General features: G+C 46.9%; 1 protein-coding gene across 9 annotated transcripts in view; it reads left to right on the forward strand.

Annotated features, from left to right (window-relative positions):
• Slc7a9 (solute carrier family 7 (cationic amino acid transporter, y+ system), member 9) overlaps positions 1-11034 on the forward strand; it is a 17308-nt gene extending 6274 nt beyond the window's left edge. For 5 of the 9 annotated variants that reach the window (XM_006540045.3, XM_011250591.2, XM_006540044.2 and 2 more), the window contains 7 exons: positions 577-621; positions 1114-1237; positions 2008-2111; positions 4847-4943; positions 5775-5924; positions 8596-8770; positions 10831-11003. In XM_006540045.3, coding sequence (XP_006540108.1) covers positions 577-621; positions 1114-1237; positions 2008-2111; positions 4847-4943; positions 5775-5924; positions 8596-8770; positions 10831-10895 — 760 coding nt within the window. In that variant the 3' untranslated portion in view covers positions 10896-11003. Of the gene's footprint in view, positions 1-576; positions 622-1113; positions 1238-2007; positions 2112-2590; positions 2777-4846; positions 4944-5774; positions 5925-8595; positions 8771-10830 lie in introns of those variants that run through there. The other 4 variants (NM_001199015.1, NM_001199016.1, NM_021291.3 and 1 more) reach the window with 2 other exon arrangements.
• The last annotated feature ends 349 nt before the right edge of the window (positions 11035-11383 follow it).

Raw genomic sequence — 11383 nt, forward strand, 5'->3', positions numbered from 1 at the left:
ACGGCAGTCCGGGAGACATTAGATGGACCACGCTGTGTCCCTCAAGGCAGAAGTATGGCCATGGTGATGCTGGACTTCCCCTGTAACCACTGGTGCAGGGTTCATTTCCACAGAGAGCAAAGACTTAACCCAGTGACAGACAACTAGCTCTTGGCAGTTGCAAGGAAGAGCTGTCACCACCGGGACCTAGGGAGCAGAAGTTACCCTGCACTGCTGTGGAAAGCTTTTTTGGCTTTTTTTCCCCCCTTCAGTACTCAGCACTCATTGCTTTACTTTATTTTGCTCTACTTTTAATGTTGAGAATGGAACCTAGGGCTTTGTCTATGCTTGGAAAGCATTCTATTGCTGAGCCATGCCCCCAGCCCCTCACTGGGGGATTCTAGGCAGGGGTTCTACCACTGAACCACACAGCCAGCTCCACTGGGGGATTCTAGGTAGACACTGATGCTGAGCCATGACTTTCTGTTCTGTACAGTAGAAATCTTAAAAAGAGCCAACATTTTTTCATTGCTCCGCAAACTTAGCCAAGAGAGGCATATAGCACGTCACAGTGTCATCCTTGTTACTTTTGTCTAGGAACCAACTCAACTATATCACTGAAGAGCTTAGAAACCCTTACAGGTAAGAGCATCGCATGGGGCAGGAGCTGATGCTCCTACAGTCTGTTTCTCCTCTGTGGGCAGAAAGTGGAGCTGCTGCCTCTTGCCACTGTTCTGTTATTCCACGAGCCTCTTCCACTCAGTCAATTCCTGCTCCCCCGCGCCCATGGGCATGGAACCCAGGGCCTTGAGCATTCTGGGCAAGTGTTCTCCCACTGGGCTATGCCCTGTCGCTGATGGTCTCTGTTCAGCAATACCCTATGTGCTCACTATCCCATCAGTCTGTCTCTGTTGGACAGCGGTATGGCTGGTAATTGGAAGGAAGAACATCGACTTCCTTTATCTCTGCTTTATTTTGCTTTAAGCCTTTGAAATGTCTCTCGTCTCTGTTGGGGCGCCCGTGGACTAGAATCAGGGAGGAGAGGAGGGAGGAAATAGACCAGATGAAAGTCTCAATAGTCTTCACATGATGCTCTGGCGAGACTCTGAGTTCCTGTGTCTTTGACCCTCCCAGAAACCTGCCCATGGCCATTGTCATTGGGATTCCTCTGGTGACCGTATGCTACATCCTCATGAATATTGCCTACTTCACAGTGATGACCCCAACGGAGCTCTTGCAGTCCCAGGCTGTGGCTGTGGTAAGTGGATAATGCAGTGACCTTTGGAAGGAGGGAGACTTAGAGCCGACAGACTGGGCACACATCTAGGCTGGGGGCCAAAGGTAGTGGGTAAGATTGTCAACAAGAATATCAACTGGGCACACATGTAGGCTGTGGCTGCTGGGTCCTCAGCCTCCCTCCCAGTTGCATGTAGCAGTGGCTGAAGGACCCTGGGCTGGAGTCCCATGAGGATGGAGGGAGAAGAGTGCAATGAGTGAGAGGAGGTAACTTTAGTAATGGGTTGTGGAACCTAAGCTGAGTAAGGATACCAGGGCACCAATGAAGTAAGCAAGGTAGGGCTAGGAAGAAAGGTAATTAATTAATTAGTAACTAATGTGAAGCAGGTCCAGGAAGTGATGTAGGGCCAGGAAGTTATGTAATTAAGGTGAAGCAGGCCCAGGAAGTGAGGTAAGGCCAGGAAGTGAGATAATTAAGGCGAGGTAGGGCCAGGAAGTCAGTGAGGTGAGCTAGGGACAAGAAATAAGATAATTGAGGTATGTCCAGGGAGGTGAGGTGGAGCTAGGAAATGAAAGTGATTAGTAGAGCCAGCAAGTGAGGGTCAGGACAGTGAGGTGACTGATGGAGATGCCAGCGTGGTGGGCCAGGGTCCTGTCACCAGCAGACTGGGCTGCCCTGAAGGCTTTTCCCTTCTCCCTAGTAGAGGGCCCCAGAGGCTGTGCACAGTGAAATGACATGGGGCTGGGGGTGCCCGGTGAAATCCCTCAGTATGGTACTCTGCTTTTCTGCAGACCTTCGGAGACCGCGTTCTCTATCCAGCATCTTGGGTAGTCCCACTTTTTGTGGCATTTTCAACCATCGGTGCTGCTAATGGTACCTGCTTTACAGCCGGCAGGTAGGGTACCCCTCCTTGTCACAATCTTAGGGGATAAGAAAGTCAATGAGCACCCCTCCCCTACATCCTTAAGGCTCTCTGCTAGGTTAAATCCCACATCAGGGCTGAACCCAGAGCACGCTGGGTGCACGTGTACAAACTCTGAAGTCTAGATAGACAAGGGATGTGGCTTGATCCTCAAATTAAAGCAGCCAGGAAGGGGTGGACAGCCTTGCTGGATGGAATTGGCATGACGTGTGCACTTTGGTGGTCCTGAGTTCTAAACGAGGGAACTTTGCCACTTTAAGATAAGTCAGAGGAAAGGGTCATGTTAATATCTGCACGGACTTGACCAGGAATTGACAGGCTTTCCATAAGTGGACAGATGCCCATGGTTGCAGGCTTGCAGGCTGTTATCAGTCTTTCACAGCTCAATTCTGTGGCGCTCTGGACAACTGTGGGGCTAGTCACACGAGCAGGTGTACTTTGTCACTCTGTAGGTTCCGCTGGCTGTGTTGTTTCTCTTTACGAGGCACGTGCTCTAACTAAGCCCCTGGTGATGAGCCAAGCATGAGTTGTTTCTATGAACACTGCTGTGGGGAACATTCTGGAACATGTCTTTGCCCAGGGTAGTGCTCTGAATGGACAGACTTCCAAGTGGTGCCGCCCAATACCCCATGTTACAAGTGAGTCCACACTACAAAATAATTCTGCTAAAGCTATAGTGAAGTGTATATAGGAGCTAGACCCCAACTTTCTCCAGGTCCTGTGTTCCATCCCTAGCAAGGAAGGAAAGGGAGATAGAGAAGGAGAGAGAGAGAGAGAGAGAGAGAGAGAGAGAGAGAGAGAGAGAGAGAGAATATAACACTTTCAGCTAGTCTAGGGCCTTGGTATTTATGTGTAAATTATTGAACATGTCTGCGCTACACTGTGATGTTTTGATGCCTGGCTGTATGGTTGAATGAGCACCGCCCATGCTTAGTGGTTCTTTCTGGTGAGAACATTTCACACTAACTCTTAGCAGTCTTGAAATATGCATCAACAAAGCAGCAGTAGACATGTATATAAACACATATTTCTAGTAGGATCCAAGAGCCCCTCAGGTATCTACCCAGGAGTGTCAGAACTGGGCTTTATGAAAGATCTGATTTGAGTTTTCTGAGGAGGCTCACACAGATTTCCAGTGACTGTGCCAGTTTACAATCCCACCGATAGTGAATAAGGGTTCCTCTTTCTCCACATCTTTGCCAGCATTGTTGAAATTGTTTTCCTGTGGTCATCTTAACTGGAATAAATGGAATCTCAAAGTAGTTTTCAGTTGCATTCTGCCATGCCTAAGGATGCTGGACACTTTTTTCCCATTTGATGACTCTTCCTTGGGTATGTATGTGTCTGTGTGGGCTTGCAAGGGCTGCGGCACACATGGAGAGGTCAGTACAAGTCTCAGGAGCCGCTTCTCTCCTTTCACAGAGTCAAACTCCACTGCTAGGCTTGACAGCAAAAATTTTCATTTGATGAGCCATCTTTCTACCCAACCAAGCGTGTTGAACACATTGTTTGTAGACAGGTTATTTCTATTTTTGGTGGTTAAGCATAATGTTGTTATGAACATTCATTTTTGTATTCTAAATGCATGCATTTTTTCATGTGAAGCATATTTTCATCTTGGGTAAATTTCTAGCAATAAACTGCAAACTCATAAAGTAACTTGATTTTTGGTTTGTTGTTAATAGAAACTCTCCAAGTTTATTTAGATTGTAGAGCCCTAATTATGTATTTGGAAGAGAAAAGTGGAACCTATTCTTTTTTTTTTTCCATTTTTTATTAGGTATTTAGCTCAGAACCTATTCTTATGAAGTTAAAGTAGCAGTATTGGTTAGGATGTGGCTCAGTGGCAGAGCCCGTGCTCAGCATATGCAAAGTCCTGATTTCATCCGTAGAACAATAAAGAAAAAAGGACTAGTATATTAAATAAGACGAGGCTGATTCCTTTAGTTGCTTCCAACATTAGGAAAATTATGATGTATACTTTTCTGTTTAATCAAAAGACTTAATGAAGCATATGTTCTTATATAGACATAGTACCTCTTCCATATTTCAAAGAGGCTGCCAAAGAGTTCTGGGTAGATATTTTTGGTCTGTGTAATTTTACTAAACTGTAGCTAGAAATTGCGGTCTTTACTGACATCAATACTTGAGAAATATTTTGCTTAGATTTTTATGCTCAATTACATGTCTGTGTGTCAGTGTCAGTATGTACATGTGAGTGGAACACCCATAGACACAGGAGGCATCAGAGTCCCCTGAAGCTGCAGTTACAGGCAGTTGTGACTCATCCACAGTGTGTGCTGGCAATTCCAGTTGGGCCCTCTGCACCAGCAGTATGCACCCTTTAACTACTGAGCCATCTCTACAGTCCCCATGTGACTGACTTCTCTGAGTGTGTGTGTGTGTGTGTCAAAGGTGTCAGCTCTCCTTGAACTAGAATCACAGGCAATTATGCCCTGAGCTCCACACCCCAGTCTACTTTTTCATGTTTCTCTTGCATCAGTCTTGGGAGTTGAGCAGGTATCCACTCAGAAACCACATCTCCCTGCCCTCCATGCTACCAGGAGTCTGGCTGAGTCCCTCACAGGGGCAGCTCATCTTCACACAGGGCTCACCCTCCAGCCCCTTCCAGAGGACACTACCAGCAGACGGCCTTGCTGGCGACCTCAAAGGTGTCCTCCTCTTTGTTCCCTGCATTGTTCTTTCAGGCTCATCTATGTGGCAGGCCGGGAAGGCCACATGCTTAAAGTGCTCTCCTACATCAGTGTCAAGCGCCTCACGCCAGCCCCTGCCCTCATATTTTATGTAAGTATGGGTTTCACCTGAGACAGCAGCAGAAAGCAGGGGGCTCTCTCTTGGCAGGAGATCCAGTACAGCTGAGCTGCTGAACCCAGGCTTTCTGAGAGAGCCACGCTCCCTTATTCCTAGACACTAGACAGAATCCTCCAGGCTTCTGTGCCCTGCCTTACATGGATGGACTTATCTGTTCTGAGGCAGATGACAGGAAGGCCTATAGCTAAAATCCTCCGTGGCTGTGCTATCTTGGGGATAGGTAGGCCTGGCTCAGTGCCAGAACACTAACTCCACTCATGTCCATTTCCCTACTTACTCTGAAGATGAGTTAACAGACCCAGAAACTGGAATCCCAAGTCCAGGTCCAGGCCACAAATGAAGTCATGACCAGACCTGAATTTCATCATAGTCAAAACTTTAAAAACTTTTCTGTTACAATCATCCTTATAAAGCTGGTGTAGAAAACGTGTGTGTTGTTTTGTCTTGCTTAAAATCATGACTTTAGGTCAGGCATAGTGGTCTATACCCAACACTCAGGAGGCTGAGGCAGGAAGATCCCAAGTTTCAGGTCAGCCTGGATTATACAGCAAGACTGTGTGTGTGCCTGCATGCATGCATGCATGTAAGAGCGCACATATCCAGGGTTACAATTTCATAGACTCAAAGTTCAAGTTCTTCCTGTGGAGCCTAGAAAAGAGATAACGTTGGGCCAGGCTGAGCCTGCCTGCTGGGAGACAGGAAGTCAATGCAGGCAGGCAGAAGCTCTCCCTCAGCCTTCTGTGAGGACAGGGACAATGACTGTGTGCACTGGTGACCTAAAATATGACTCTTTATTCCTCCTAGGGTATAATAGCCATCATTTACATCATCCCTGGGGACATCAACTCCTTAGTCAATTATTTCAGTTTTGCTGCATGGCTGTTTTATGGTATGACAATCCTAGGACTCGTTGTGATGCGATTCACAAGGAAAGATCTAGAGAGGCCCATCAAGGTAAGTCAGTCTGTGCTCACTGTCACAGCTGCTTTGGTTTCTGGAAAGAATTGGAAGGCAGCCATTTCTAATGCTCTTCATCCCCACTGCTCTGATGTTGAACATCCCCTGCTCATTTCAAACGACAGCTTAGGATCTACAGTCACAGTCACACTCACTCATCAAGTTGTAGAGAGGACCCACATCCCACCTGTCCCCAGTCCTGACAGGCCCTGGCCTCTCTGACATGCTTATACACTGATAAGGACTTTGGAACGGACTCTGCTCCCAGCCTGTGTATATATATGTAGGGTGTGCTTCAGTCCTTCCATGGCCACAGGCTGATGCATGCTTACATACCCGTGAGGAAGGATGAACCACCATGTTACTTTATGCTTCTGGAAATGGATAAGCACCAATCTAAGAAAGATGTAGGCAAAAGGAGGGCTGCAGCGGGCTGGAGAAGGGGCAGGATAAAGAGGGCTGCAGTGGGCAGGGGCAGGGTAAGGAGGGCTCAGTTAGCTTAGGGCTCTGTTGCTTACAGCTGTCTGATGGTCTAGTAGCATCTCAGCTGTTTACCCTCCACATCTAGGGTTCATTTAGCATCTCCAGCAGGCAAGATCATGGTGGCAGTATAAGTTTTTAGTCTTCACAAACACCCTCATAAAAACATCAATAAGCCGGGTGTGGTGGCGCACGCCTTTAATCCCAGCACTCGGGAGGCAGAGGCAGGCAGATCTGAGTTCGAGGCCAGCTTGGTCTACAAAGTGAGTTCCAGGACAGCCAGGGCTGTACAGAGAAACCCTGCCTCGAAAAAAACCAAAAACAAACAAACAAAAAAAAAACAAAACAAAACCAAAAAAAACCCCAAACAAACAAACAAACAAAACACCCAGAAAAAAACAGCGATAAAATACCCAAGGGGAAAAAAAATCTCATAGCCAGCATCATCAGCACATGAGAAAATGGGGGATCGCCACAACCCAAGACTGGGGGATGACGGAAGCACCAGTTACCCTGTACCCATAGGCTCTAGGATGGGCACACTGGGTGGGGCCCACTCTTGGAAGTGCAAGAGCAATGTAACTACCTCCTCCCCCCAGAGTCTTAGGATTTCCCCACAAAGCCTCCCTTTCAGGCCAGAGGCATTTCTAGAACCGTGGAAGACAACAGCAGCTGGAGACAGAAAATACAGAAGAGTAAGTCAGGGCACAGCTGGGAAGGAAGTCCCTAGGGAGGCCACGCTACACCTGAACACCACAGCACTCGAGGAAGCACCAGGAAGGAATATCACTAAGGAGCACAAGAGCAAAGAAGCATGCAAGGGACCAGGGACTGGGAAGGAGAGGGAAAGGTACTAGACAAAAATAAGTGTCTGAAAGAAAATGACTAAGCCAAGCAGAAAACATGTTCTAACTCAGGGATAAAAAAGAATCCCCAGGCAAGTGCAGTTCTTAGGCCATACATCCCTGGGGAGGGAAGGTGGTTGGAGGTAGGACTCCACTATCCAGCCTACAGCAAAAAGCACACACTTCAAGGGGAAGGCCAGAGCTAGTGCAGGCAACAAAATGTTTTCTGGTGCAAATTATGGAACTTTAAATGTCCTTGGGCATCCACTTCTTTCTTGTCCCTGCCTCCATCCCCAAGTCACTTCTAGAGACCCCAAGGCCCCTTTGACCACACTTGGACCAGAAGACAATGCCATGTTAGCCCAGGGGAGATGATACAAGTCAGCCTGCTGTCCAGTCAAACTGACCTTGAAAAACAGACCCTAGGGAGGGATGCAGGAGGTCTTCCTGCGACCTCAGCACTCAGGAGCAGGGAGCTGTGGGCTCAGTCCAACAAGGATACATCTATCTATCTGAGACCTTGTCTTGAAGTGGAGGGAGGGACAGAGAGAGGAGGGGAAGAGAGAGAAACATCAGGCAAATGAATAAATAAATAGAAAATAGGTTGGGATCTTATCAGGTAAGTAACCAAACTCAAAGCATTGCTTAAGACAAAGGTTAAAAAAAACCCAACAAATCCCAACTCATTGATAAAAGCCAGAATGCACAGCTAAGAAGCCTACTTACCAACTTAACAGCAACTGTATTCACAAAGCTGCAGGAGAAACAGAACCAAACCCACTAACAGGCAGCTTGCAAACACCCACCCAGTCTGAGCAGGTCCAGACCTAGTAAAAGCAACTGAAGGTCTGAAGACTAAAGCAAGGTGAAGAGCAGCCTGGTTCAGAGCTTAAGAGACTCCCATCAAGACCTGAGCAAGCCGCCATCTGCCTCCTCAAAGGCATGTGGGTGGACAGATGGGATTGTCTATGGTGGTCCAGCCAAAGAGCTCCTTCTTTCACTTGCAGCCACGTGTTTGCAGGAGTGAGCCTTAACACAGGCAAAGTCACACGGAGCTAGAGTTGAACACTGCATGGCATTAACCATCCAGTTTCTCTAATCTGACGGGACACGGGAGACGAGATGAGGGGAGGGAGGGAATATTGAAGTTGAAAGCAGGCAGCTTTAATTTGGTAGAGATGCAAACTTACTTCATATTCAAATGAAGCATCTGCTTTTTCACATTCTAGTAAAGACAAAGGCGGAGAGGTGAAATGATGGCAAAGTTGTGCCTGTGCCGGGCTTCCCCCCTCCCCCGTCTTGCTTCTAACCCAGTTTCCCACGTGTTGATGTTCTGCTTGCAGGTGCCCCTCTTCATCCCTATCATTGTGATTCTCGTATCTCTTTTCTTGATCCTGGCTCCAATCATCAGTGAGCCGGCCTGGGAGTATCTCTACTGTGTGTTGTTCATACTGAGTGGACTTATATTTTACTTCCTTTTTGTCTACTACAAGTTCGGATGGGCCCAGAGAATCTCCAGTAAGTATCAGCAGAAGGGTGTAAGGAAAGTGCCCCGACTAGACTCAGCACATCGCATTGCCTCTTCAGAACTGCACACTCCCCAGTGACACCCTCTGCACCCACCCTTGGTGTCCTCTGCTCCTATCAATTAATATAACAAGGAGGAGGCAAAAGCACCATTGTGTATTGCCAAACACACATTCACTGCTAACAGTTTTCCTTGAAGACCACACTGAGGGTGGAGTTTACAAGCATCTATGCAGCTTCATCAGATGAGGTCTTTGAGAACATGGCCTTCATTGTTGTTGCTATTTTGAGGCCAAAATTACCCCAAAGGGATAGCTAGAACCAGAGCCAGGTATAGGACAAAGGCCAGAATCTACCCCCACCCTGCACATCTCAGCCACAGATCTCTGTGTTCTGCTGTCTTGGTCCTCAGCTGTTTGGGCAAATGTTTGAAAAAGCTAGTTGCATTAGCTCTCTGTTTCTAAATGAAAAGTAAGGTGCCCCACAACACTGAACTATACCTGGCTTGTGTTTCGAGACAGGGTCTCACCATGTTGCATAGGCTGGCATCCCAACTCTTGATCCTCCTGCCTCAGCCTTCCCAGTGCTGGGGTTACAGTTGTGTGTAACTGCGCTTGGCTATGCTTTACTTTTAAAGTCTAATTATCATATTTAGTGTTTTGCTATAGAGCAGATTCAGTCCCAAGAAACTCCAGACTCAAGGCTCCTGAGCATCATCAGTAGGTGGTGATGGAACCGTAGCACGTCTCCTTACTGTATGGTGACTCTTAAGGACAGGGATTAGGCTGTGCAGTTTAATCCTGGATCAAGTACAGGATGTTGTGCACTACAGCCACTTAGTGTTAACTGAGTGACTGTGGTTAGAAAATGCCTCTTCAGCTGGGCAGTGCAAGCCTGGAATCAGTACTGGGCAGAGGTTGGAAGGTTACACAGAGAGACCATCTCAACAGAAACAAAAAAAGAAAACCTTTTTTATTTATTTACTTATTTTTCTGTGTAGCTCTGGCTGATCTGGAACTAACTTTGTAGACCAGGCTGGCCTTGAACTCATGGAGATCCGCCTGCTTCTACCTTTCAAGTGCTGGGATTAAAGGCATGTGCCACCACCGCAGGGCTTCGAAAAACCTATCTTTAAAGTAGAATGTCTGGCCCTTCCCTGTTGCATATCTGCAACTTAAGACAAGGACTTATAGTTGAGAGCCAAATGGAGCTGCAGACGGGAAAGGTCACCTTCAGCTTGAGCGGTGCCACTCTCGGCCCACGCTAACAGCTGTTAAAGCTGGTACCTCGCTTACCTCACAGGGATGCAAGAACTAAGAGGGAAATTTTATTTCCTGTTGACCAAAGTAAAGTATGATCTTTCCCTTTCCTGGATGGCAGAGAGAGTGAAGCCTGCAGAAATCTAAGGACAGTCAGCATCAGGCTTCAGCTACAGAACCAAGCGGCTCACTGTACCATCTGCTAAGACCAGATGACAAACTGCTATAATATGACTATCAGGAGGCTCAAACAGAATCATGAGTTTGACTGAGGCCAGCCTAGGCTTCACAGCAAGGCACAGTCTTTTTTTTTTTTTTGTGACAGGGTTTCTCTGTATAGCTCTGGCTGTCCTGGAACTCACTCTGTAGACCAGGCTGGCCTCGAACTCAGAAATCCGCCTGCCTCTGCCTCCCAAGTGCTGGGATTAAAGGCGTGCGCCATCACGCCCGGCCCGCAAGGCACAGTCTTAAACAAACCACAAACACAATGAATTGGTCTAAGGTGGTGAAAGCAAAATGAACAATTTGTATTTTCAACCAACTGTCGTCCTGGTCACTTCAGACTCAGCCATGCTTTGCAGCAGATGCACATGACCGAGTCATAGAATACCGTTCTTTGGTAGAAGTAACTTACTTCTGAAGCTCCCATGCAGTGGCTAGGGCAGTTCTCCATCTGAATTTCAGTTGTCCCGTAATGCAGGTTCTAGCCCATGACACGTCACTGAGTCAGAACAGTGAACCTCGTACCACCCTGCTCTAACTGCACCTATGCCTCGGCGTCTTCTGTTCCAGGGCCGGTCACAAAGCACCTGCAGATGCTCATGGAAGTCGTCCCACCAGAAAAGGACCCAGAGTAAAAGGTCCATCACTCGTAGCCCAAAGCTGTGATCAATTTATTTTTGTAAGCAATTATTTGTGGTTATTTCTTCCTGGTGTTTTTCTTAATGAAAACATGTATTCAGATATTTGTTTAATACTATTATTTTTAGCTATCCCTAATTCTGTGAGTTAAGAGTTTTAAGTAGCGGTAAGATATGTTTTCTGACATTATCAGGAATGATGGATGTGGTGGCACATGCCTCTAATCCTAGCACAGGGAGGTGAACCTCTGTGACTTAAGAGACCAGCCTAGTCTACAGACTGAGTTCCAGGTCAGCCAGACTACATTGAGACCCTGTCTCAAAACAAAACAAACCAAAGCAAAATAACCAAAAACCAAAACAAAACAAAACAAAACCAAACCCAAAAAAAAACAACCCAAACCAAACCAAACCAAACAAAACAAAACCCAAAAAAACAACCCAAACCAAACAAACAAAAAAACCAAAAACCAAACCAAACCAAA

This window comes from Mus musculus, chromosome 7 (assembly GCF_000001635.26).
Source record: "Mus musculus strain C57BL/6J chromosome 7, GRCm38.p6 C57BL/6J".
Lineage (NCBI taxonomy): Eukaryota > Metazoa > Chordata > Mammalia > Rodentia > Muridae > Mus > Mus musculus.